At 37.7% G+C, this 27,063-nt stretch overlaps 2 protein-coding genes across 3 annotated transcripts in view; one reads left to right on the forward strand and one right to left on the reverse strand.

Moving 5' to 3' along the window:
• Positions 1–384: 384 nt before the first annotated feature.
• On the reverse strand, positions 385–18,110 carry LOC127430198 (leucine-zipper-like transcriptional regulator 1). 2 transcript variants are annotated; one of them, XM_051679778.1, is made up of 20 exons: positions 17,559–18,110; positions 17,361–17,423; positions 17,222–17,278; positions 17,062–17,141; positions 16,873–16,981; positions 16,697–16,777; positions 16,487–16,544; positions 16,162–16,301; positions 14,125–14,326; positions 13,588–13,698; positions 13,289–13,381; positions 13,062–13,157; positions 12,526–12,715; positions 11,549–11,718; positions 11,173–11,329; positions 10,938–11,064; positions 10,661–10,810; positions 2,679–2,784; positions 2,509–2,589; positions 385–1,962 (listed from the first exon to the last, which is right to left on the reverse strand). In XM_051679778.1, the coding sequence occupies exons 1-20, from the start codon at positions 17,726–17,728 to the stop codon at positions 1,846–1,848; spliced, it is 2,358 nt and encodes a 785-aa protein (XP_051535738.1). In that variant the 5' UTR covers positions 17,729–18,110; the 3' UTR covers positions 385–1,845. The 2 variants fall into 2 exon arrangements, with proteins under 2 accessions (XP_051535738.1, XP_051535748.1); XM_051679788.1 differs by lacking the exon at positions 10,661–10,810 and having other exon boundaries at positions 2,679–2,739.
• Positions 18,111–18,838: 728 nt separating this feature from the next.
• The window catches only part of pole (polymerase (DNA directed), epsilon), a 29,132-nt gene continuing 20,907 nt past the window's right edge, over positions 18,839–27,063 (forward strand). The window contains exons 1-19 of the mRNA XM_051679532.1: positions 18,839–19,175; positions 20,647–20,782; positions 20,919–20,999; positions 21,321–21,365; positions 21,454–21,546; positions 21,723–21,877; positions 22,533–22,677; positions 22,778–22,858; positions 23,039–23,146; positions 23,328–23,438; positions 24,091–24,176; positions 24,349–24,468; positions 24,601–24,733; positions 25,348–25,461; positions 25,540–25,752; positions 25,860–25,967; positions 26,138–26,266; positions 26,432–26,534; positions 26,721–26,867. Of these exons, the coding sequence (XP_051535492.1) occupies positions 19,111–19,175; positions 20,647–20,782; positions 20,919–20,999; positions 21,321–21,365; positions 21,454–21,546; positions 21,723–21,877; positions 22,533–22,677; positions 22,778–22,858; positions 23,039–23,146; positions 23,328–23,438; positions 24,091–24,176; positions 24,349–24,468; positions 24,601–24,733; positions 25,348–25,461; positions 25,540–25,752; positions 25,860–25,967; positions 26,138–26,266; positions 26,432–26,534; positions 26,721–26,867 (2,173 nt within the window). The 5' untranslated portion in view covers positions 18,839–19,110. The remainder of the gene's footprint in view (positions 19,176–20,646; positions 20,783–20,918; positions 21,000–21,320; positions 21,366–21,453; positions 21,547–21,722; positions 21,878–22,532; positions 22,678–22,777; positions 22,859–23,038; positions 23,147–23,327; positions 23,439–24,090; positions 24,177–24,348; positions 24,469–24,600; positions 24,734–25,347; positions 25,462–25,539; positions 25,753–25,859; positions 25,968–26,137; positions 26,267–26,431; positions 26,535–26,720; positions 26,868–27,063) is intronic.

A 27,063-nucleotide genomic window follows, 5' to 3' on the forward strand; every position in this document is an offset into this window, starting at 1 on the left:
AGTCCAAAGTATTTTATTTTTCTGTCATCGCCAGTGTCTAAGGCTCAGATTTTATGATAATCTGTTGATAATGGCAGTGAACGCGTGAGGTTTTTATATTTAGAGGAATTCAGTTTATAATGTGCATATTTAATTGCAATTTGTTTGAGGAATCAGTGACTCTTGTTCAGTGTCTTCTTGCTTTCTGTTATGGAAAAGTATACATTTACACATACATTTATCATTTCAGTCTTTTCATTCAGTTATTTCCTTAATAAATATTCAGAAACAAAGCATCCTAATATTATCTAATTAACAGCAAAGCAAAGTGTGTATTAACAGATGGTTATAGATTTAGGGCATTCTCTTGCACTAAAACTTTATGAAATAAGACCACAAAACTAGTTTGCTTACGTTGCACAGTTTATTAAGGCATATAGTGCCCACAGGGGCCAACAGATAATTCAGCTTCATTTTCATGGTTACAGTAGAGTATACATGACCCTTAACATTGACTGTTGTAGTGATGATCCACTTTTACAATTATGTTGTTACTGTCATAATGGTGTAATCACAAGCACTGACATAACTTAAGATAACAGCAACATAGAGTCAATACAAGGTTTAGGAATAAATAAATCTGACTACTACTACATTCATAAAGTGCAGAATATCATATAAATCAGAACTTATATTGTGAATTCAATTAATTGCTAAATGTAAAAGAATGGAATCTGTTATTTAAACTTAAGTCATAACCTCAGTGGGTGACTCTAGGAACATGTCTTGGCCATATTTCAACCCAAAATCAAGAAAAGATGTTTTGGAATGTGAAATTATTGTCATGAAAATTAAGCATGTTTACAAAATGTACATTTCATGAATACAAGATAAAACACCTCATTAATGTAATGCAAAAAAAAATAAATAAATAAATAAAATACCTAATATATATATATATATATATATATATATATATATATATATATATTCAAGTATTTAGAAATAATGGTTGTATTTGTTGTACCGCCTTTGTGCTGATTTTAATTATAAATCATTGCATTGCAGTATTTTTTCTTTAATATAATACAGAATATAAAATACTATATAATTACTATACCTCTTTATAAAAAAAAAAAGTTTTAATTTCTTACTTTCACCACTGTCTCACTTTCCTCTCCTTTTTTGAGCAACACTGAAACTTTGTATTGCAGCAATTCTCTTATCATTACTCGCTTTTGCTGTATTCCATATTTGTAAGACGCTTTGGATACTGCTAAATGAATAAATGTAAATGTATAGAACTAATAATTTAATGATAAACACCATAAAGAATAATGGGAACGACAAAAAAAAAAAAAAAAAAAAGAAAAAAAAAAGAAATTCAAACGAAAACGCATTACTTAATTACATTTTTGGGAGGAATGTGACTATCATGGAAATAATGTCACAATGTCAAAAATCATACTTTTTTTTATTTTGCAGTGAAATGTGACCTGAACAGATTTCCATTAGATCCACACCAATTGCGGTAGTCTTTTTAATGCTCTGATTATGTGGGACACTAAATTGTATGTCTAATTATATCATTTTATGGGCAGTAGACTAAAATTAGACTAGTGTAATGTGCACTAGCAATTAAGTGCATTTTCAAAATATGATTTCAGTATTATGTGAAAGTAGATGAGAGTCTTATTTTTAGCAATTGTACAAATATCCAGCATGTTTCCTAATCACAATTTTGATAAATAAAATCTACGGGTATGTGAAGCAGCACACAGAATGGGGTGTGAAGCGGGATCGGATGATTAAATGAATAAGTTCGTAGTGGATGGGATGGGATGGGAGAAGGAAGGGGAGGAGAGGCTATATATCAGAGCTCATCTCAGTGCACTGTTTGTCTGATATGTGGGATGCCAGTGAGTCAATGATGTCCAACAGCAGCGGCTGGCTTAGCGATCGCAGATTGGGAAGCTTGGACACCTTCAGGGAAGGAAGGAGAACCAAAAAAATAAATGGTAAGCACCACAGGCCATGCAAGTGACTGCTGACAGCAAATTAACACAGCCAAAAAGAAGCTGACAATAGGGTTAAAATGCACAAGAATATCAAATAGGTATTAGGAATTACTTTTAAAGAGGCACTCAATGGCATTTCAAAATCCTTGTTTTTTCACCCAACACTGTTTTTTTTTTTAATAACATTTACATCTAGAGATAAATGTGTTTTCAAAAGATTGGGGCTATTTATGATTACTGGTGAGAATTTTGGCAGACTTATTAAATTGATCATGATTAACATGTCTAAATGCAGGTCAAATGTTCTGTCTTACATAATTACCATTGTTTTGTATTTGCAGATCTGTATACTGAAAGATTGATTATTATTAATTGCAAAGAGCAATCAGGACCATCAAAATGTACACACATTGCAATGGTTATCCACATTGCACTGATTATATTGGTTTCATGTTTAACCGTGGCGAGGTAACCAGCACACGCTTAGAGCTGTGGTCAAAAGCACACCGACCTTGGTGAACTGATGGACGATTATGTGCAGGCAGTGTTTCTTCATGTCCAGAGCTTGAGTCTTATCAGCCGCCTCCAAGATCTGAGGACCAAGAAAAGAACAATAACACATGACAGTTGCTGTTTATAATTAAAAAATTTGAATGTTAGTAAATGTCATATCGGACCAACCTGTAAGACATTCTCCACTGTAACATTCATCTCCAGGTTCTGTTTGCAGTAGGCCTGCAGTCTGTTGTTGGAGAAACCATAGTAATAAGGTGCTGCAAATAGATACCTGTGCTCTAATTAAGGGCAAATGTATGAACTAAAATAACATTAGAAAAAAGGCTAAATGGCTGTAAAATTCATTTATCAATGTAAACTTATAACTTTCTACTTGGAACTAATAAATTCCCCTAATTGATTTACTTAAGGAAATACATTGCTTGTTCATGCAAAATAAAAATAATAATGTTTAATTGTTTGATAAAATGATAGTTTGAAAAAATATAGATCGTAAGAGTGAGAAGGGAAAAAAAAGCGGGAGACTGATTGATTAAGAGTCTCCAATTACATTTCAGTTGTACCATGTAACATTGATGTTTAATCACCAATCATCATAAAGAATGCAAATACAGTTGTGGCCAAAAAATATTGCACCCTTGGAAAAAAAAATGTCTTTATTGTTTATACTTTTGATCTTTCATTTAAAAACTTCACAAAAATCTATCCTCTAATGGATATCAAACAATTGCAAATACAATGCAAGTTTTGTAAAAAAAAAAACAAAAAAAAAACAAATATTTTTGTCAAATATATGTGTGGCACAATTACTGGCAACCTTTTATTCAATACAGTAAAAGATAACAGCTCTGAGTCTTCTCCTATAATGCCTAATGAGGTTGGAGAACACATGGCAAGGGATCTGAGACCATTCCTCCATACAGAATCTCTCCAGATCCTTCAAATTCAGAGGTCCATGCTGGTGGACTCTCCTCTTCAGTTCACCCCACAGGTGTTCAGTTCAGGGGACTGTCCAGGACCTCTGGCATAAAAACAGCCCCACAACATTAAAGATCCACCACCATATTTAACCATGGGTATTGGGTACTTTCATATATGGCTACCTCTCTGTGTGCGCCAAACCCATCTCTGGTGTTTGCTGCCATAAAGCTCTATTTTTGTTTCATCTGACAATAAAATCCGGTCCCATTTGAAGTTCCAGTAGTATTTGGCAAACTGAATACGCTTGAGTTTGTTGTTGGCTTTTTTATTAAAACCCTCCCAAACAACTTGTTGTGATGTAGGTGATGTCTGACTGTAGTTTTGGAGACTTTTTGACCCCAAGACCCAACTAATTTCTGCAATTCTCCAGCTGTGATCCTTGGAGAATTTTTAGCCACTCAAACTATTCTCCTCACTGTACGTGGAAACAATATATACACACGTCCTCTTCCAGGCCGATTCGTAACATCTCCAGTTGATTGGAACTTCTTAATTATTGCCCTGATGGTGGAAATTGGTATTTTCAATGCTTTAGCTATTTTCTTATAGCCACTTCCCATTTTGTGAAGCTCAACAACCTTTTGCTGCACATCAGAAAATAATTCTTTGGTCTTACCCATTGTGATGGATGACTAAGGGAATTTGGCTTGTGTGTTACCTCATATTTATACTCCTGTGAAACAAGAAGTCATGGCTGAACAATTTCATGTTCCTAGTCACCCAGGTATACTAAAAAATGTAAAATATGAATGGTAACATACTTCAGATATATTTTACTCATATGAATTTCTAGGGGTGCCAATAATTGTGGCAAACATGTTTTGGAGAAAAATATGTATTTAATTATTAGATTTTTCCCCTCTTTTATTTAGTTTACTTCAAGTAAAAGTTAGATTTTTGTGAATATTTTGAATGAAAGATCAAAAGGATAAAAAATAAAAGACATATTTTTCACAGCCTTCTCTACTCATATTTACCAAGTGTGCCAATATGTTTGGCCACAACTGTATTAAAATGACATCATTGCTGGCATTTAGATTTTGAATGGCAGTCATTTTTCAGTGCAAGTGAATGAGAGATTTTCAAACTTTCAAACTTTAATGGTAAATTTCTTAAAGGAATAGTTCATCCAAAAATGGCTTCAAAAAAGGACACTCAACAGAGACTGCCCTCTTGTCAGTAGCTGAAACCCTGCAACTGGCGAGAGCTAACTCCAAATCATCCTTCCTCATCCTCCTTGACTTGTCTGCTGCCTTTGACACAGTGAACCACAAGATCCTCCAGTCCACCCTCTCTGACCTGGGCATCACAGGAACTGTGCTTGGATGGTTTGAGTCATATTTCACTGGCAGATTGTTCAAGGTCTCCTGGAGAGGAGAGATGTCCAAGACACACCAACTGACCACTGGGGTTCCTCAAGGATCAGTGCTTGGACCCCTCCTCTTCTCAATGTACACAACATCACTCGGACCGGTCATTGAGGCACATGGCTTTTCCAACCACAGCTACGCAGATACACAGCTCTACCTGTCATTCCAGCCTAATGACCCTACTGTCTCAGCTTGTATCTCTGCCTGCCTCTCTGACATTTTGGCCTGGATGAAGGAACAACACCTTCAGCTCAACCTTGCCAAGACAGAACTCCTTGTGATCCCAGCCAACCCATCTGTTGACCACAATCTCACTATTCATGTTGGTTCAACTACACTAACACCAATCAGAACAGCCTGGAACCTGGGAGTGGTGGTAGATGACCAGCTTAATATCACTGCACACATCTCATCAACCACCCGGTCTGGCAGATTCGCACTTTACAACATCATGAAAATCAGACCTTTCCTGTCTGAATATGCTACACAGCTCCTGGTCCAAGCTCTGGTGATTTCAAGACTGGACTACTGCAATGCTCTGTTGGCTGGCCTTCCAGCTAACACAATTAAGCCACTGCAGATGATCCAGGATGCAGCAGTGCGTCTGGTCTTCAATCAGCAAAAAAAGGCTCATGTCACCCCACTCTTGATTTCACTCCACTGGCTACCTGAAGCTGCCCGCACCAAATTCAAGGCTTTGACTCTGGCTTTCAGGATAGCCAATGGAACCGCACCCTCTTACTTCAATTCACTTATTCAGGTCTATGCTCCAACTCACTCTCTGCAGTCTATGAACGAGCAGCGCTTGGTGGTCCCATCACAAAGAGGCTCAAAAGTCTATTTCACAATCGTTCACTTTCTCGCCTCCTCTGTGGTGGAATGAACTTCCAACCTCCACATGATCTGCTGTTACCTTCTCAACATTCAAGAACCAGCTGAAAACATGTGAGCACTTAACCAACCCACATTAATTGCACTTACCACTGCACTTAATATACAGAAAAAAAGGGGAAAAAATCCTTGTCAGTCTCTTTCTTCTGTGCCTTGTATGACAAATTGCTTGATATGTGTCTCATTTGTAAGTCGCTTTGGATAAAAGCATCTGCTAAATGACAAAATGTAAATGTAAAAATGAAAATTCTCTCATTATTTACTCACCCTAGTGCCATCCCAGATGTGTATGAATTTCTTCTGCAGAACACCAAAGAAGATTTTTATAAGAATATAAAAATATCCTCTCTAGTAATTTGGCTCATAGAGTTTTTTCTTTTTTCTTTTTTCTCCCCAATTTGGAATGCCAAATTCCCAATGTGCTCTAGGTCCTCGTGGTGGCATAGTGACTCACCTCAATCCGGATGGCGGAGGATGAATCTCAGTTGCCTCCGCATCTGAGACGTCATTCTGCGCATCTTATCACGTGGCTTGTCGAGCGTTGCTGTGGAGACATAGCGCGTGGAAAGGCTTCACGCTATTCTCCGTGGCATCCACATACAACTCACCATACGCCCCACCGAGAGCGAGAACCACATTATAGCGACCATGAGGAGGTTACCCCATGTGACTCTACCCTCCCTAGCACCCAGGCCAATTTGGTTACTAAGGAGACCTGGCTAGAATCACTCAGCATGCCCTGGATTCGAATTCATGACTCCAGGGGTGGTAGTTTACTCGCTGAGCTACCCAGACCCCCTGGCTCATAGTCTTAATAGTGATAGTATTTGACTAACTGGGGCCCAGGTCAGGAAGCAGACAAACTGGTTAATCCGAATGTCTGCTAGCTGCCTTGAGACATCACACAGGTCACATAAAATACAACACATAGAGACTGTATCACCTAGATATCATATAGAGACTGTGTCTGTTCCCTGAACTACCAAACACAAACCCCTCACTAAATCATTTAGAAAAAAATTGATTAAGCTAAAACTTGAAAAAATACAAAAAGAAATGTAAGATAAACATCATATAAAAAGGTAGGGCTACTAAACTTTAGATCTCTTTCAACCAAAGCACTAATTGTAAATGAAATTATTACAGATCATAGTTTTGATGCGCTCTATTTGACTGAAACCTATCTTAAACTGGATGAATATAATAGTTTAAATGAATCTACTCCCCCAGGTTATTGTTATAAACAAGTTTTTGGTATTACTCAGAGGACAGGATATAAGTTTAAGTCTTTTGAACTAATAACGCTTAATGTGACACCGTCAGATATAAATAAAAAATCTGTCGTCTTTTGCCCTTGCTACAGTATACAGCTCAGATTTCCTTGGTGAATTTGCAAATTTTCTATCAGTTCTTTTAGTTACTGTAGATAGAGCTTTAATTGTTGATGACTTCAACATTCACACAGATAATGAAAATGACACATTGAGATTAGCATTTATTGATATTTTCAACTCTCTTAGAGTCAGACAAAATGTGACAGGACCAACTCATCTCCATAATCATACGCTAGATTTAATTCTGTCATATGGAGTTGATGTTGATACTATAGAAATTCTACCGCAGAGCGATGACATCTCACATCATTACCTCGTCTCTTGTTTGCTGCGATCAGCTACTGTCACTCAACCTACACCACGCTACCGTTCAGGTAGAACTATTCTTTCAACCACTAAAGATAGCTTCACTAATAATCTTCCAGAATTGTCTCACATACTCAGTAAGCCAAAACGTCTAGAAGAACTTGATATAATAACAGAAAATATAAATACACTTCTCTAGCACTCTTTATAGTGTTGCCCCACTTCAATTAAAGAAAATGAAAGAAAAAAGCCCCGCACCATGGTACAATAATCACACTCATGCTCTCAAAACAGCAGCTCGGAAAATGGAGTGCAAGTGGAAGAATACAAAATTAGAGGTATTTCACGGTGCATGGAAGGGTAGTGTCTGTAGCTACAGACAGGCACTAAAAGCTTCCATGTAAGCATATTATAGCAAACTCATAGAAAATAACCACAACAATCCTAGGTGTTTATTCAGTATTGTGGCTAAATTGGTTAGGAATAAAGCATCGACTGAACTAGATATTCCGTTGCAGCACAATAGTAATGACTTCATGATTTCTTTACTGATAAAATAGTAATCATCAGAAATAAAATTGGAATTATGCAATAAACAGTCACTGCACCACAGAAAACAGTGTTTCATAAATTTCCTCACGAGCAACTTCAATCCTTCACTGTCATAGGTCGTGAAGCGCTAACAAAACTTATAAAAAAATCTAAAGCCACAACATGTATGTTAGATCCAATATAAACTAAGCTCTTAAAAGAGGTATTCCATGTAATCTTAGAACCTCTTCTTAATATTATTAACTCCTCACTATCCTTAGGACATGTCCAAAGAAACTTTAAAATGGCAGTTATCAAACCTCTTATTAAGAAGCCACAGCTTGATCCTGGAGAATTGGCTAATTATAAACCGATTTCAAATCTCCCACTTATGTCGAAAATACTAGAAAAGGAAGTGTCATCACAACTATGTTTATTTCAACAGAGCAATGGTATATATATGAACAATTTCAGTCAGGATTTAGGCTCCATCACAGTACAGAGACTGCACTTATCAGAGTTACAAAAGACTTGCTCTTATCATCTGATCGCAGCTGCATTTCTCTTCAAGTGCTTTTAGATCTTAGTGCTGCCTTCGACATGATAGATCACAACATTCTCCTGAATAGGCTGGAGAATTATGTTGGCATTAGTAGACTTGCATTAGCATGGTTTAGGTCCTATTTATCAGACTGCTACCACTTTGTATGTGTAAACGAGGAATTGTCAAATCAAACATAATGATCATACTTAATCATACTTAATATGGAGTGCCACAGGGATCAGTTTCCACTGTTATGCCGACGATACCCAACTTTATATTTCTTCTTAACCCAACGAAATTTCACAATTCTCCAAATTAGCAGAGTGTATCAATGAAATCAAAGACTGGATGGACAGAAAATTCCTTCTACTCAATTCCGACAAAACAGGTACTAATTATTGGACCAAAAACCTCTAAAGAAAATGAGCCGCTAAAATATCATGACTCTCGATGGATGTACTGTTATGTCGTCTTCTACAGCTCAGAGAACTTAGGTGTTATATTTGATACCAATCTGTCCTTTGAAAATCAAATTTCCAATGTTTGTAGAACAGCATTCTTCCACCTCAGAAATACTGCTAAGTTACGACACATGCTCTCTGTTGATGATGCCGAAAAACTAATTCATGCGTTCATGACCTCAAGACTAGATTATTGTAATGAATTACTGGGAGAACATCCAGCAAGTTCAATAAATAAACTTCAATTGGTTCAAAATGCAGCTGCCAGAGTGCTGACTAGAACCAAGAAATATGATCATATTAGCCCCATTCTAACGTCATTACATTGGCTACCTGTTAAATTTCATATTAATTTTAAAATTCTGTTAACTACATACAAAGCTTTGAATGGTCTAGCTCCACAGTACGTAAGTGACCTTCTGTCACGCTATATTCCATCACATCCATTACAATCACAAAATTCTGGCTTGTTAATAGTTAATAAAAAGGAGGTAGATCCTTTTCCTATTTGGCTCCTAAACTATGGAATAGTCTCCCAAACACTGTTCGGAACACAGACACACTCACTCCGGGTCTAGACTAAAGACTCATCTATTTAGCCAGGCATACACCTAATTTATCCATCAACTCACAATTAGGCTGCTTTAGTTAGGATTGCCGGAACCAGAAACATTTCTCAGAAACATTTCTCATAATCTATAACTCTGCAATAAATTGAATGGCATCAACGCTAATATTAATCTATTTGTTTCCCTGTCTCAACCCCGGGATTCATATCCCGATGTTACCAGAGCCGGCCAGATCCAGCTCCATTCCTGCTTGGTGTCGGGCTCCACTGCTACAAGTCGCTGAGTAATGATGACAAACTACAGCTGGTGCTAGCCAGACATCACTTCGGTCTTTTACGATGGACTTCAGAGGATGAACTGATGCCATCTCCAACTGTAAGACATCGGATAATTCATATGCCACTACCTGAAACTTGGATTTAGGATGGACTCCACCGAACCTCACCGAAATTTCATGCTGTTTAGCCAGAGGGGAACTGGCCCCCACAATGAGCCTGGTTTCTTCCAAGGTTATTTTTCTCCATTTACCAACATCTTATGGAGTTTTGTGTTCCTTGCCACAGTCTGCTTCGGCTTGCTCACTGTGGCTCTAAATACAATTATTATTTAATTATTTAATTATTTATTTTTATACACAATTTACAATCATATTTAATTAAATTACACAATGATGACTAAGACTTTATAGATATTACAGTTTCATTGTCTGTTAAAGCATGATTTTTTTGTAAAGCTGCTTTGAAACTATGTGTATTGTGAAATGCACTATACAAATGAAAATGACATGACTTGATATGGATTCATTTTATGCTGCCTTTATGTGCTTTTTTGGAGCTTCAAAGTTTTGGTCACCATTCACTTGCATTGTATGGACCTACAGAGCTGAGATATTCTTATAAAAATCTTTGTGCAGAAGAAAGAAAGTCATACACATCTGGGATGGCATGAGGGTGAATAAATGATGAGAGAATTTTCATTTTTGGGTGAACTATCCCATTAAGAACTGTAAAGTTCATACAATCCAAAGACTGAAATTATCTACAACCCCAGTTTGAATGGAGTTGAAATGTTAAAAAATTCAACCTGAATTAATTGCAGAAAAGTTTGCAGAAGAATAAAAAGTATGTGGGAATTTGAGCAAGAGCAGTATGGAAGGATACAGCGAGTCCTCTGGAGGCATGTTGACGTCCCCGTAATAAATGTAGCGCAGCATAGATTCAAAGGCCTGTGTACTGGGAACCATCTCACCTATTGAAATATTCACCTGTCCGTCCACTGGCATGAAGGAGCGGAACATGGCCTCAAAATAACTGCCATTAAAAAAATAATCAATTTAACTGTTTTTACACTTGTCTCCTTTAAATATTTGAAATGAAAATCTAATTTTATCTTTGTCCAGTTGTGGTCAAAGAAACTAGTGACTACTGTGTCCATTACCTGGAGCGAGCAGCCAGTATGGCCTTATGGGCAGGGCGTGGATGACCATCAAGCAAAAGAATGATGTCACAGGACTCATGTCCCGCTCCTTCCAGACAGGCCTTCATGTCCTGCACGAGAGATGTGCCTGAAAAGAAAATGGTAAAATAAGGACAAGAACAACAGGTTCACTTCATTTAAAGGTGAAAATGATTATATAGATTTTTGAAGCTAGATCCTCAGAGTTTATTTGTACCTATGTCCACTGGCTGATCAGAATAGACTCTGGGAGGCGGCTGTTGTTTGCGTCTCACGATCTCCACGATCAGCGGAGTGGACAGGCGCTCAAACTCTTTAGTCATGATAACCTGGTTAAAGTGACTCTCCTTCACCACGAAGTTCAAGCAATGCTCCTAGAGAACAGAAACAGATCACACACCATCTCAGGATAGCCATGTTTGTTCTCACTGGGTGACACAAATGCAGCAATGCTTATATTAGAATTGTGCCAAATATAGTATCTAACTTCTGAGATTTTATGATACAGTTTGTCTTTTTTCACCATATGAAAGGGAGAGTTCTCTGGGGATCGGTGGATGAATGAACAGATGGATACTATGTGTCAACTTTACCTTGAGCTGGTCTAGCTGAAGTTTGTTTGCATTTTCACACACACTCAGAACATTCTGCAGATCAACGGATGCCTCAATGTACTGAACACAGAGCTGCTCCAGTCTGGACAGTTTAAATCTCAGAGCGAGTTTATATACATCCATGATCAACAGCACATCTTGGACATGACCTGTGGAGAGACATGAAAAAGACTCTCAGAAGTATGTTTTAAAAATATAATGCATGTCGTTTATTAAAGGAATAGTTCACCCAAAAGGTAAAATTCTTTCATTATTTACTCACCCTCATGCCATCCCAAATGTGTATGACTTTCTTCTGCTAAACACAAAGATTTTAAAAGAATATCTCAGCTCTGTATGTCCATACAATGCAAGACAAAAGGGTCCAAAACTTTGAAGCTCAAAAGCATGTAAAGGCAGCATGAAAGTAATCCATACGACTCCAGTGGTTACATCCATGTCTTCAAAAGTGATATGATAGGTGTGGATGAGAAACAGATCAATATTTAAGTCATTTTTTACTATAAATTTTTCTCCTTGCCCAGTAGGTGGCGATATGCACGAAGAATGTGAATCGGCAAAAACAAAAGGAGAAGAACTCTTGGGAGAGAAGAGCACTTAGGAGGGTTGTTTAAAAGTGGAGATTTATAGTAAAAAAAAATGACTTAAATATTGATCTGTTTCTCACCCACCCTTATCATATCGCTTCTGAAGACATGGATTTAACCACTGGAGTCATATGGATTACTTTTATGCTGCCTTTATGTACTTTTTTGAGCTTCAAAGTTCTGGACTCTGTTGACTTGCATTGTATGGACCTACAAAGTTGAAATATTCTTCTAAAAATCTTCGTTTGTGTTCAGCGGAAGAAAGAAAGTTATACACAACTGGGATGGCATGAGGGTGAGTAAATGAGAGAATTTTCATTTTCAGGTGAACTATTCCTTTAAGCTGGCATGTATGATAAATTTACTCACCTCTGCGTGGGTACTGTATCTTGTCTGTGTACAGGAACTGCATCAAAACCTCAAATGGTTGAGCGTCTGCCTCTCGGATTGATACTTCTAATAAAGGAGGTCCTCTTGAAGTCCTTCCACTTTCAGAGCTGTCCTTCTGACTGCCTGAGCCAGAATCCTCACTCTCCTCATTGCCTTCCTGTTTACTCTTCTACAAAAAAAAAAAAAAGGCAAATATATTCAAACTATTAAATCTCACATTCAGATATGCTGACATTAAATTACTATGAAAAGAAAATTGGTTTACTAAACAAAATGTACCCCAATGGGAGAATACTGAAAATAAAAATATAGAAAATAGGTTAAATGTTTTTGCATTTTAATGAAATCCATGTTTCACCATAACAAACGTGCATACAGAAACCACTCATATTATTAGACGATTGCGTGCTTTAAGTGTTTGTGTAACTATGTGTAAAAAGAAAATAGCACTTGAGATATTATCAGTTGCATCTTGTTTACATTTCAATAGCAAATTACAAAACAAAGAAATAAACCTGTTTCTGTCGATCTCTTGCCTGTAGAATCTTTTTGCGAAGCCACTGACAGCGAGCTGTTACTATGGCGATATGACCAAGAACCTTCTCCTCCCTCTGTGAACATGAACAACATTTAAAGAGTTTAAGGCAGACAATTCATTAATATAAATTAATCAAAGCCAATGACTCAGAACGAAATGTTTCTCATACAAAAACTTTAAATTGTGACCAGAGTTAAAATTAACCTCCCCCAGGATAAACTCGACATCACAGAACTGACGGTTTTCCCAAAGTTTCCCGTAGTCTTCGTGAAGTGTGCACTTTGGATAACAAGAAAACTGGGGCAAAAGAATAAAGATCAGTTTAATATTTTGTTAACAGATTTAATCTTTATTTATTCCTTATAAGCATTTCAAAACAAAATTCTCTAGAGAGATTCTATTAGAGGGAAACAGGCAAGTAAGCATTATGTCAATTAAAGATGAGCTGAAAGGAACAGCAAATTAAATTGTTTCTCAGATGATTCTGAAGGTCAAGCACACACCTGAAACCTGTACATTTCTCCACTGCGTACATTATTATCCACTGTCCCTCCAAAGATGTACATGGCATCATGAATAACAGCGGCTGCATGGAACAGCCTCCCACTTGGCATCTAAATGAAAATGGGCATGACAATTGAAATTATATTTACAAAATAAAAAACACAAAAGAAAAAGACAGGAAACATCAGAATTAGGTTTAACAGGTCAACTTTTCCCCAAAACTATGCAACATGATATGATAACCTTGCCCCCACCCAAAAAATATGTTAATCCCTAACCTATAAATAAACTTGCACATTGAGCTCTGGAGCTCATGAAGGAGTTATAGGTTCGATTCTGGTCATGTCCCGATCCCATTGCCTCTTTCTCTCCCACATAATTTCAATAATATATCAATAAAATTCCTAAAAATCATAATAAATGTAAAACTCATTCTCTCCCCTTTATTGTGAAGCAAATATAAATATGCACAGTGTATTCATGAATTTTAGTAAATATATTGACTGATGTTTTCCTATAATTTTGTAGATCATTACCTCGCTATCTGTGCTGGGCTGAATGACCTCCCAGGTCTGAGAGTCTACATCATAGCAGTGCAGTTCATTGGGCAGAGTGTTGTCTGCCGCCCCTCCAAACACGTACAGGTGACGGTCAAACGCCACCATTGTGTGTCCATAGCGTCTCTGAGGAGGCGGAGGGGAACCACGCAGTAAGTGCTCAGTTGGGATACGAGTCCATCTGTGGAAAAAAATGACACGGCAGAATTCACTGTTCCAATGTGTTCCAACCTGACTACAAATATTACAATAAATGTTCTTGCTCCCATCTGTGCTATTTAAAATTTTTGGTGTAAACATGCACTAGATAAGGGGTCGGCAACCTGTTTGTCAGGGAGTGCCATTTTTTATTTTCCTGATCAATGGCTGTGCCCACATGTGAAAAATCTTGCATGTGAATTTTCACAGAGCATCTTGTGAAAGTGCTTTAATGAAAGAAAACCTGTCCTTTTGTACAAAATGATTTAACACAGTTAATATCACAAATTTGCTTATTTTATTACTGATCACAAAATTGTTTGGAATCTTAAATATTTCGGTAACAAGGAGGAGGGCGTGGCCAGGACGTGAGGATGGATGCCTGGTGCTGAATTACCCCAGTAAACCGGGAGAAGGATAAAGAGGAGCCGGAGACGCCAGTTCGAGAGAGAGAGAGTTGCACACAGCTCGCAAATGCGTGCATTCTGCGTTGGGCCGGGAAGGTCAACAGTGTGAGTGTCACACGGAGCTGCGTGTGTGTCTGCCGGCGCATGTGTGCTAGATAGCACTTTGTATGTTGTGTCTGAGTGAACTGTTTGTAATTAAAGTCTATGTGTATTGTCCTCCGTATGGAAGGCAATGAGTTCTGCCACAATTTCTTATGTCATACATTTTTCTAAATCACACAGAGGGGTAATCACTAGCAGACAAGCAACAGTGAGAGAGTAGCAGGCTATTTTATTTATATGAAGTTTTTTGCACCTGACCTGCATTCCAATCTACATCTTGATGTAATCCTTCCTCATGATCACGCAGCGTGTTTTCATCAACACAGTTTAATTCATGAATATTTCAAATGTCATGACTGTTTGATAGACCGTTTGCTGCTGTGCTTGAGTGAACAGTTTAATATATTCGGATACAATGTGTTGGACGTGTGTAGTGTTAACCCTGAAATTTAGCTTTATAATGTTGTGGAGCTTGTTCATTCTATTCTGATTGAGTTTCTAATATGGCTGTATTTGAGGGGCTGCACAATGTTAGCCAATCAGAACAGTGGGCGTTTACGTGGAAGTTTTAAGGAGGTGCTTTGGCAAAAATGAGCGTTTCAGACAGAGGGCCAAAGACAGGGTGGAAAATTATCATATATTACTACATTATGACAGATTATGAATTATGATATTGCAAAAAAACTTTACTAACATTATCAGTGGACATCAGGGAAGATAATAAAATAAAAAAAGTATGTGAAAGTCATGACACCTTTAATATGTTCCTTGAGTTTCACTTAGAATATTAGTAATGTTTTTTGCACACACACACACACAAAAAACAAAAACACAAAAAAAACCAGTAATATATTTGTAAAACATGATCATTTTCCACACTCATTCTGACCCTCTGTCAGTAACGCTCGGTTTTGGTGCTGCTTCTCCTTTAAGACTTGACCGTAGACGCCCACTGTTATGATTGTCTCTCTGCTCTTGACTGACCTGCTCTCTCACTGCTACTGGATGGGTTACAAAAGTGATAAGGTAAAGTAGGCATTGAAGTGTTGTGGAGGCGATCGGATGCAAATGCCTACCACAGTGTGACATCACAATGTGGAGGAAGTAGAGAACGAATCATTTTGGCAGCTTGGTTTAAATAAATGCACTTTTTCTATTGAGGAGGAAGTTTTGAGTTCTGAAACGTACAGTATGATTTTATAGTACAATGACCTCTTATATGTCAAAAGATAAAGGAAAATTTGATTATGTCATGACCACTTTAACATAATAAAAACTTGCGTAGACATTACACAAAGAAAATACTCACATGTGGCCTTTGAATTCAAACTGAAAGAGATTGTTGGTGATCTTGGCTCCACTCTGGCCAGAGAACACAAACATCTTATCCCGACATACAGCTACAGGGAAGTTACAGCAGGACGGGGGAATTTCTCCACTTTGTTCAATCTCATAGACACAAAGAAAGCAGTACATTTATAAAAAGAGTATAGTATGGCACACTGGCAGAGAATAAAGTTATTCTAAACACAAGCCCTAAGTTAAATAAAAGGACTTCTGACTATGAATGAACATTATTATTATTTTTAAATCCAAGAATATGCATAATTCAATGTAATATCAAATACAGTCACCTCTTCCCAGTAAGCCTGCTCACGATCTTGAAGACTAATGGTCCACATATCATTCAGCCTGTTTAAAAAATATATTGTTTTATTCATCCGCATGTAAACATACAGTAACATAAGGATGCCAGAATATTAGCATTTTGGATTAGATTGGAATGCTTCTAGATTCAAATGTGCTGTGGAGAGCTGCGAATAGTGCAGATGAGAAAAACTTGCCTTGCGTTTCCATCATATCCGGCAAAAATCCAAAGCTTGTCATTATAGACTGTGGCTCCATGTGCAGATCTGGCAACCAAACTAGAACATAAAAAACAAACATCCATGTATCACACACAAAATACCACAACAACAATAATGATATCAAATATCAGTTATGAAAAACTATGATTTACCGTCCCTCCACCTTCCATTCTGTCCACTGTCCGGTGGCAAACTTGTACTCAAACAGATCATTTTTATTTTTCAAGTTAGAGTTCGAATAGATGTCTCCAGTGTAGCCACCTAGAACACAACCAGAAAATATTATGCACATAGAAAGGGGGAAATTAAGACATTTAAAGAAGTTTGACAGTAAAACCTACCAAACACAAACATGCTGCTTCCATACACAACAGCAGAATGGTGATATCTTGGTGCTGGTGGGGTGCCGGTAGTAAATGCCCTATTCAGTTACATGAGTTAGTGGTTACATTAAAACATTTTCAAACATCCACCTCCATGCAAAAGGTTTACAAAACTTACCGGCACCATGAGCAGTCTTTCACGTCAAACCGTAACAGGTCATTAAGCATGTTCTTCCTAAAATAATTAATTTACAAGCATGAGATCTGTTGGAGTCACCCGAGTAATGCCTGTCAAACAGGAAATCAATAACACTTACCCATTGTCTCCTCCAAAGACGTAGATGGCATCCCTGTATGCCACAACAGTGTGCTTGCTACGCCTGCAAGAAACAAAATTATATTTACATATACACATAACATATAACCTGCAAAACATATTCCATTATGCACTGTGATCAGCTGAAACTATACATTTAGTTGATAATGGAGATCAACTGTTTGTAAATAAACTGTACCTTGCACCCACAAACTCATCACATGGTGGTAGCCTCCTCCAGCGATGGACGGTCTCAAAAGGGCCAAAGTTGAGTGTCAAGTACTCGACACTATCAGAGCAGCTGTGGTCGAAGTCAACACTGGGGGCAACTTTAGATTTACAAGACATGGCTGCAGGAAACCATGACATTCAATTGACACCTAACAAGGCTTTGTCCAGCCCAATAACAAAGACAGAACTACAGCTTAGGACGCGATAAATTTGACATGTTTACAAGTCGCCTGAATGTTTGAGCTGCTTTCGGAACATATTAAATTATTCTTTGTTAAAAAATAGTGTTTACAATCTTCAATTTGGCTAGCTAGCTACAAGTGTATCTGATTATTTATAGCGTTTTGTAAAAAACTAAACGTCTAATATCAAGCGTAGCACTCGGAATAAATGCAAAATATATTATAAACCGCGTAGATATGATGGAAAGGAGCACAATTATCAAATATATGTTAAAAAAGTTTAAAGCACTGCATCTCTTTTAGCTTCTGTGCATCCAAACGTCAAGGGGAGATACGAGACTACGTGACATGCGCAGATTCAGCGCTCTGATTGGAGGGGAGGAGAATTTACGTCATTAAAAAAACCACGCAACGCAAACAATGAATGTACGTATTCATTGATACTTTTTCAATTTCCACAACGCAATATCAGCACAAAGTGATACATGTCACTTTAAGAAAAAGAAATGAAAAACATTATGAAAATCTCCTCATATTAAAAACATCACTGATGGTTGTTGCCGAGTTTTTTTTTTCTTCTTATTTTGCCATTATATATATACAGAGATACTATTAAAGGTGCACTCAGCGATTCCTGAGAAACACTGTTGATGTTCGAACTCAACTGCCAAAACAAACACACCCCTCCTTTCAGCCCACCCACAGAACGGACAGTTAGCAGACTATGAGGAGATATTTGCAGAATTTGACAAAAAAGTGTATTGGATTAGAATTACTGAGTGCACCTTTAAATTAAAGTAATATAAAAGGTAAATAATAAAAAAAAAAAAAAAAAAAAAAAAAATATATATATATATATATATATATATATATATATATATATATATATATATATATATAAAATATAAAAAATATAGATATATAATAAAAAAATAAATAAATGACATAAAAATAAACGATGAGTTGCAATTTCATTGGTTGAAATCTTGAGGGGCGGGAACAATGCCGGAAGACGACTGGAGCTCGCGGCAACTCACAAAACGCGCCAAATTTCTAGTCTGTTTTTCAATGCAAGGAGGCGCTGTATGAACAACAGGAAACATATAAAATTACTGTAATTTCCTATATCTCAATTCCAAATGGCATTATATGTACATTTATAAGGAGATACGACTTCGTTTAATCGTTGTTAACAGGACATTTGTGACATATTCATGCGAGCAGTAGGTTTAATATTAACTATCTCGCGCTGAAAGTGTGGACAGACGGCTGGCTGGTCAGATTGTTTACAGTGAAGGCGATAACTAACCATAACCTGGTTTTGTAGACTTGCCAGAAATGGTTTTACAAAACAGTGGACGATATAAATCTGGCCGAGGTGGTGGGGATCAGGACAACCAGCAGTAAGTATTCATAATGTAATTTATAGTGTAGGGAGAGCCTTCTGTAATGTTACATGTTCATTTAGTGTAACTTGTACTTGGTATGTTCATATCTGTGATATTTAAACTTGGCTCTAAAGCATATTCTGTCTATAAAGTAGTTGGACAGATAAGATTTTTGGTTAAAAAATGTGTTTATTTTAGGTGCTGTGGCAGGTTGTCATTTCCATATTTTTTCCCCAAAAATTTTAAACGTTTTGCAGCTAATTTAGTCCTTTAGTGTGTAAAGAACATATTTTTTAATGTACTAATAGTCAATGTTGGCGCTCTATAAATGAGATCATAAAATATCATGAATTATAAATAAACAAGAATTAGAAAAATGTTTAAAATGATTTTAGGTGAAGAATAGCATGTCATGTTAACGGGATAGTTCACCCGAAAATGAAAATTCTCTCATCATTTACTCACCCTCATGCCATCCCAGATGTGTGACTTTGTTCTGCAGAACAAAAACTGCAATTTTTGGAAAGAATATCTCAGCTCTGTTGGTCCATATAATGCAAGTGAATGGTGAACAGAACTTTGAAGCTCCAAAAGGCACATAAATTCAGCATAAAAGTAATCCACAAGACTCCAGTGGTTTAATCCATGTCTTCTAAAACAACCTAATCGATTTTGGGTGAGAACAGACCAAATTTTACCGTATATCTTGCCATCGCAGTCTATAGGCACGATCGTGATTTCAAGCTCGATTACACTTCCTAGTACTTGATGCATGCGCAGAGTGCTTGATAGCACTAGGAAGTGTAATCTATCTTGAAATCGTGATTGTCAAGGAGACTGCTGATGTCAAGATATATTGTGAAAAAGGAGTTACAGTTTGGTCTGTTCTCACCCAAAACCGATTGGATCGCTTCAAAAGACATGAATTAAACCACTGGAGTCTTATGGATTACTTTTATGATGACTTTAAAAAAAAACAAAGTTTTGGTTCCCCATTTGCATTGTATGGACCCACAGACCTAAGATATTCTAAAATATTTGTTTGTGTTCAGCAGATGAAAGAAAGTCATACACATCTGCGATGGCATGAGGGTGAGTAAATAATGGGAGAATGTTCATTTTTGGTTGAACCACTCCTTTAAATATCCATTTTTAAGTTTCATAGATCAGGCAGTTGCCTGTATGATACCTGTTTTTTTATGATTTAAAGCTAGAAATCACTTCTCCTTGCTCCCCTATTAGTAATTATTAATTTAACCTCCACTTAAATGCAAAGTGACACAGTAGTGATAGCTTTTGATTTAGCCCTTTTGGCGTTTGAACCGGCATCTTTTCAGTTACCATCCCAGATGTTAAACTACTAAGCCACACCACCCTGAATTTTTGTCTCCTTCTGTGCTTTGTGACATCCTTTGCATTTGTCAAATGCTGAATGATGATAACCCAGGTATTTTAGCAGTCAGTTTGGTGTTTGGTTTGATATTAGGGATGATGCATCCACTATGTCCGCTGTCAATCGGCTGGAGCGCAGTCAGTTCACCGATGGGATGGACGAACGGTTTGGTTTTGAACGTATGAAGGAGCCCGGGGAGAAGACAGGGTGGCTGATCAACATGCACCCGGTAAGGCTGAGTGTCAGAGGTTTAAACACTGATGCCATTCCAAAACTTGCTAGTAAGATTTGCCATTAGCTCTTTGCCACGCAGACCATGTTGCCAAATATTATATCTATATATTACACAATTTATTTCTTCTCAGACTGAGATTCTGGATGATGACAAGAGAATGGTCAGTGCCGTGGACTATTACTTCATCCAGGAGGATGGAAACCGATTCAAGGTGCAATATCACAATGATTAACATTTCCCTAAATGCAATCCTAAAGGGGTTTTCCAGCTTTTTAACATTTATTTTATCATCCATCACATTTAGCAAAAATAATGCAGCACTTCATTTGGTTTTACTGCAAGAAAAGATTTTGTCAGGATTATTTAAAGCTCAAGTGTATAATATTTGCATTACATCACTAAATTGAAAATTGTATTAGGTGTAGGTTTATTAGGTTTTTTCCTTCAACTTTGCCAATGTGTTGTGTTGACATGTCTTAAAAGGGATATGGAAGACATTGTTATAATTTTCACTTTTATATACTTTTCATAGGTTGCTCTTCCCTATAAGCCTTACTTCTATTTGGCAACTAAAAAGGTAAGTTTAAAGCTCTTGCATTGAATGAAAAGACTTTAAGAACACAATGCTGAATGGATTAAATTATATTTCTTTGTGTTGGGGACAGAACTGTGAGAGGGAGGTTATCTCCTTTCTATCAAAGAAGTTCCAAGGGAAAGTAGCAAAATTAGAAATTGTGCCCAAAGACGACTTGGATCTGGTAAGAAAAGTTGGTTTATCCTGACTTATTCTTCCTCTCACTTATTCATCATACTCGTTTATAACAAGTAAATAAGCTGTAACATCTGTGTATTAGTGCATGTATGGCCATGCAAGATCATTTAGTGGAAATTTCCCTTATCAACAACTTGTATGACTGTGCTGTGTTCTTCAAAGCCAAATCATCTTGTGGGACTGAAGAGGAGCTACATCAAACTGTACTTTAACACAGTGGATGACCTTATTAAAGTGAAGAGGGAGATCTCACCTGCTGTCCGCAAGAACAGGGAGCGAGAGAAGTCCAATGATGCCTACACCAGCATGTTATCCAGGTTTTCATTTGCTTTTTTTTATTTTTCAGCTTTTTGCTACTTGGGCATTATTCTTATTTTAAACATTTTATGTTGTGGTGACACAAGGTAGTCATAGAACAAATAAACCTGGGGGGCCTGGGTAGCTCAGTGGTAAAAGATGCTGGCTACCACCCCTGGAGTTCACTAGTTCGAATCCCAGGGCGTGCTGAGTGACTCCAGCCAGGTCTCCTAAGCAACCAAATTGGCCCGGTTGCTAGGGAGGGTAGAGTCACATGGGGTAACCTCCTCGTGGTCGCCATAATGTGGTTCGTTCTCGGTGGGGCGCATGGTGAGTTGAGCATGGATGCCGCTGTGGATGGCGTGAAGCCTCCACGCGTGCTATGTCTCCGTGGAAACGCGCTCAAAAAGCCACGTGATAAGTGGGTTGACTGGGATTCATCCTCCGCCACCCGGATCGAGGCGAATCACTATGCAACCATGAGGACTTAAAAAGCCAAATTGGGTGAAAAAGGAAAAAAAAAAAAGAGAGAGAGAGAGAGAGAGAGAGAGAGAGAAGAAATAAAACTTAATTTAAAGCAAGTCACTTGTAAAATTTGTCTCTATGCACAAATAAAATATTTACCGTTGTTATTTTATTATGTAGATTGCTTATGGTTTTCTCTGTGTGTTATAGTGCTTTGGTTGGTGGGAGTGTAGTGACAGAGGATGAGGATGGCTCATCAAAGAAGATGGCTGAACAACTTGACAACATCGTAGACATGCGGGAATATGATGTGCCCTATCACGTCCGTGTCGCTATTGACTTGAAGATTCACGTGGTAAAGAAACATCCTATTCAGGCTACTGATTATGAAGTTGAACGAGCATTATTATAATTGGGCATTGTGATTGAAGATAAGAATGTCATTTTTCTAACAGGCTCACTGGTATAATGTGCGGTACAGAGGAAGTGCCCATCCTCCTGAGATTGTGCGCAGGGATGATCTTGTGGAGAGACCGGTAAGAATCTTTAACAGATGCTTCTTCATGTCTTAAAGATTTTAAATGCTCACCCTGAGACTTTAAGTTGACTCAAACAAGATTATTTTCCTCTGGTGAATCATGATTGTGTGGATAATCCTCATTAGTTGAGGATTCTGCAAAAAGTTTCACGACAGAATGTTTCCCTGTCTGTCTAAGGATCCTGTAGTGTTGGCGTTCGATATCGAGACCACTAAACTCCCACTGAAGTTCCCTGATGCTGAAACAGACCAGATCATGATGATCTCATACATGATAGATGGTCAGGTGGGTCTAGAGTAGATAACTTGCTCTTAGCTGTCAGCCTGTATGCAACAATGCAACCATAACATAGCTGTTTATGTCGCCGTGTAGTATGTTTCTGAAATATCTTTCTTTTTTCCATTCACTAATGGAATTTGTTTATCAGTGGCATGGTTTATAATGTACATTTTGTTTCCTTTTTCAGGGCTTCCTCATCACAAACAGAGAAATTGTCTCTGAGGACATAGAGGATTTTGAATTTACCCCAAAACCTGAGTATGAAGGTCCCTTCACTGTATTTAACGAACCCGATGAGGTAAGTTTCAACACAATAAGCATTTAATGATTTACTAAGCAGTTACTTGGTGCCATCAGTGAAAAGTGGATTGGTCCAGAATTATGTTTTGTCAATTTTAAAGGTGCACTCACTTTTTTCCTCATTAAAAAAGTTTAACCCCAAAAGACATGAATTGTAATTTTCCAATATATGTTAGAAATCATGGCTACATTAAAATGAAGACTTCTTATAAAAGCTGTTTTATTCTACATGGAGAGGGTCCGTACATGGGGGCTGCCATGTTAGAATCGCATGACCAGCCAAATACTACTCGCTTAGTCTTAGTACTAACCGTCCTGTTATTCGACATTTTCACTCAATGATTAAAGTAATCATGTAATCATGGCTGACTGTGAATACTACATTTCTACAATGACATCTGGAACTGAAAACTGTTGATTTTAAATGATGCTGCATCCAAGCCGCTAGGTGTCAGTCCAAGATGACACAAAGACAAAAGTTACTGAGTGCACCTTTAAGACAAAGCTAGGAAAAATATGGGCATGTTTTTCATAGCTTGATCCTGTAGCCTGTAGTAGCCTGTAGTTCATCAGTAAATGTCAGTCTTCTCATGTACACAACTGTCTCTAATCATATCCTCTAAACGGCAACCTTTGCTTTCTGTCTACAGGCTGCTCTCATCCAGCGATGGTTTGAACACATCCATGAAACCAAGCCTAGCATTTTTGTCACTTATAATGGAGACTTTTTCGATTGGTAGGGCATGATTTGTGTTTGACCATCTTAAATTACATCCTATAGATTCCTGTTACTACTCTACATTGTTTTCTTTTTTTGTCTGCTACAAACTACGGTTTTTGTGTTCTCTTTGCCTATGTTTCTACAAAACGTTTGTGGTTATAGTTGATTTGTGTGTTTATGTCTTCAGGCCATTTGTGGAGACCCGTGCGGCCCAGCTTGGCTTGATTATGAACCGTGAGATTGGTTTCCAGAAGGACAGTCAGGGGGAATATAAAGCCAGCCAGGCTATTCACATGGACTGCCTCAGGTATTTATGACATATCATCACTTTCCTGCTAAAGTAATGTTTGACCTAGGGACTTAAAATTTGTACACCCTTTATAAGGTTTAAATGACTTTGTTAGTGAACGTACCCTTTCTCCCCTCTCTTTTCACTCAGGTGGGTAAAGAGAGACAGTTACCTGCCTGTAGGTAGCCATAACCTGAAGGCTGCAGCAAAGGCCAAGTTAGGCTATGACCCTGTGGAGCTGGACCCAGAGGAGATGTGCCGTATGGCTACTGAAGAACCACAGGTGCTGTTGCTCTGCTCCAACACTATTCCACTTGTAAATCATTTATACTGACAACTGTTCTTTGAACAAAACATTTAATCAGTATCCTCTCCAAAAGCTATTAGAGACAATATGACATTAGTTTCACACAATTCTTCTGTTGGCAGTTGACATGATGTCGAAATTCACCCTATTTACTTTCTTAATAAATGTCCCTGCTCTTAATGTACATGATTTATTATGCAGTGGTTTTCTAATGAACAAAAATGTTTGCTTTCTTTATCCATCAGAATATAGAAATGATAACAGATTATAACTTTTCTGTTTTCTAAACAACTTTTCATCCTTGCTGACATAACCTAGAATGTGGGTGGTGATAAATAATTTTAACCAATAATATTATATCCACTTTTCATGATCCAATCAAATCCTGATGGATAAAGTCAAGTCCCACCCAACATTATTTCCCATTCAGTGTTCTCATTAAGGAACTTAAATGTGATTTGAATACCATTTTGCCTTTAAGAAATGTTATGACATTTTTATTTCAAGTTTTGTTGGGATTGGTGATTGAATCAGTGCTTCTTAAAAAAAAAAAAAAAAAATATTCACCTTCTGTGGTGTTTGTTTTTCAGACTCTGGCCACCTATTCAGTGTCTGATGCTGTGGCCACATACTACCTTTACATGAAATATGTTCATCCCTTCATTTTTGCCCTTTGCACGATTATCCCTATGGAACCCGATGAGGTCTGTATCCTCACTAAATCTACTACATCTTGGTTTTGCTTTGTACTGTATGTGTGTAAACATGCAATTTGTAAACAGGTTTTGCGAAAAGGCTCCGGTACCCTGTGTGAAGCCTTGCTGATGGTCCAGGCGTTCCACGCCAACATCGTCTTCCCAAACAAGCAGGAGCAGGTGTTTAATAAGCTCACAGAGGATGGTCATGTCCTCGATTCTGAGACCTATGTAGGTGGCCACGTAGAAGCTCTGGAATCTGGAGTGTTCCGGAGTGATATCCCGTGCCGCTTTAAAATGGTAACCAGGAATTTTAGATTTTCTTTAACGAGTGCAAATGTTTTGAGATTTTTTTTTTTAGAGTGCTGTTGCTGCCTAATTATTAATAACGGTTGTTGTTCTGGCAGAATCCAGCAGCATTTGATTTCCTGCTTCAGAGGGTGGAGCGAACTCTTCGTCATGCCATTGAGGAAGAAGAGAAGATTCCACTCGAGCAGGTCACCAACTTCAATGAGGTTAGTTGGAACCATATGTTTAATGTTTACATGTCGCCTTAATCTGTTCAAACATCTACAGATGTGACATGATGCCTATTTTATGGATTAACATAAACACACCTACATGCATTTGATTTTCAGATTAATTCCCCATATGTCATGTAATTTGACTTTTAATTGTGTCTCAGGTGTGTGATGAAATCAAGAGGAAGCTGATCTCTCTGAAGGAAGTGCCCAATAGAATCGAGTGTCCTCTTATTTACCATCTGGATGTGGGGGCTATGTACCCTAACATCATCCTCACCAACAGATTGCAGGTATGCAACAGTTCAGTTTTATTTTTCAGATAGGTACTTTAGGTAATAATTTCCTTCTAATGACAGTTAAATGGCAAAGAACAAAGAATAATTGTTTGGCTTAAGTTGGGCAAATCAATAAATGAAAACACTTATCCATCTTTTACTTCATTTTCTCCTTTCAAGCCTTCTGCCATGGTGGATGAAGCTACATGTGCTGCCTGTGATTTTAATAAGCCTGGTGCAAACTGTCAGCGCAGGATGTCTTGGCAGTGGAGAGGAGAGATCAGTGAGTGATTTGAACATCTTGTCATCTTGGTTGCGATATAGTCCATTGTTGTTTTCACATTGATATGTCTCAGAATTATGGGCATATATGGTATTCATATTTAACAGAGTAAAGAACTTTATAGCTAAATTAGAGTAAGTACTTTTGATATCTGAGCGCTGCATGCTCTTATATTCTCCCTGATAGTGCCGGCCAGTAGGAGTGAGTTTCATCGCATTCAGCAGCAATTGGAGTCAGAAAAGTTTCCACCTTTCTTTCCTAATGGTCGACCTCGTGCTTTCCATGAGCTCAATCGAGAGGAACAGGCTCGACATGAGAAGAAACGCTTGGGAGGTCAGCAAATTCTTGTTCTTCACACCCACCTGAAAGGCATTAGGTTTTGTTAACATTGGGCGTATCTGACTGTTGTCATAGAAGTGCCTGATTTGAGCTTTTGGGGGTCTTAGTCGGCATCTTTTAATAATATACATGTAAATGGAAATCAACAGAATGGCTGTTCGGTCTGGATCTTGAGAGCATGTAACAAAGA

This window comes from Myxocyprinus asiaticus, chromosome 3 (assembly GCF_019703515.2).
Source record: "Myxocyprinus asiaticus isolate MX2 ecotype Aquarium Trade chromosome 3, UBuf_Myxa_2, whole genome shotgun sequence".
NCBI classification, from domain to species: Eukaryota; Metazoa; Chordata; class Actinopteri; order Cypriniformes; family Catostomidae; genus Myxocyprinus; species Myxocyprinus asiaticus.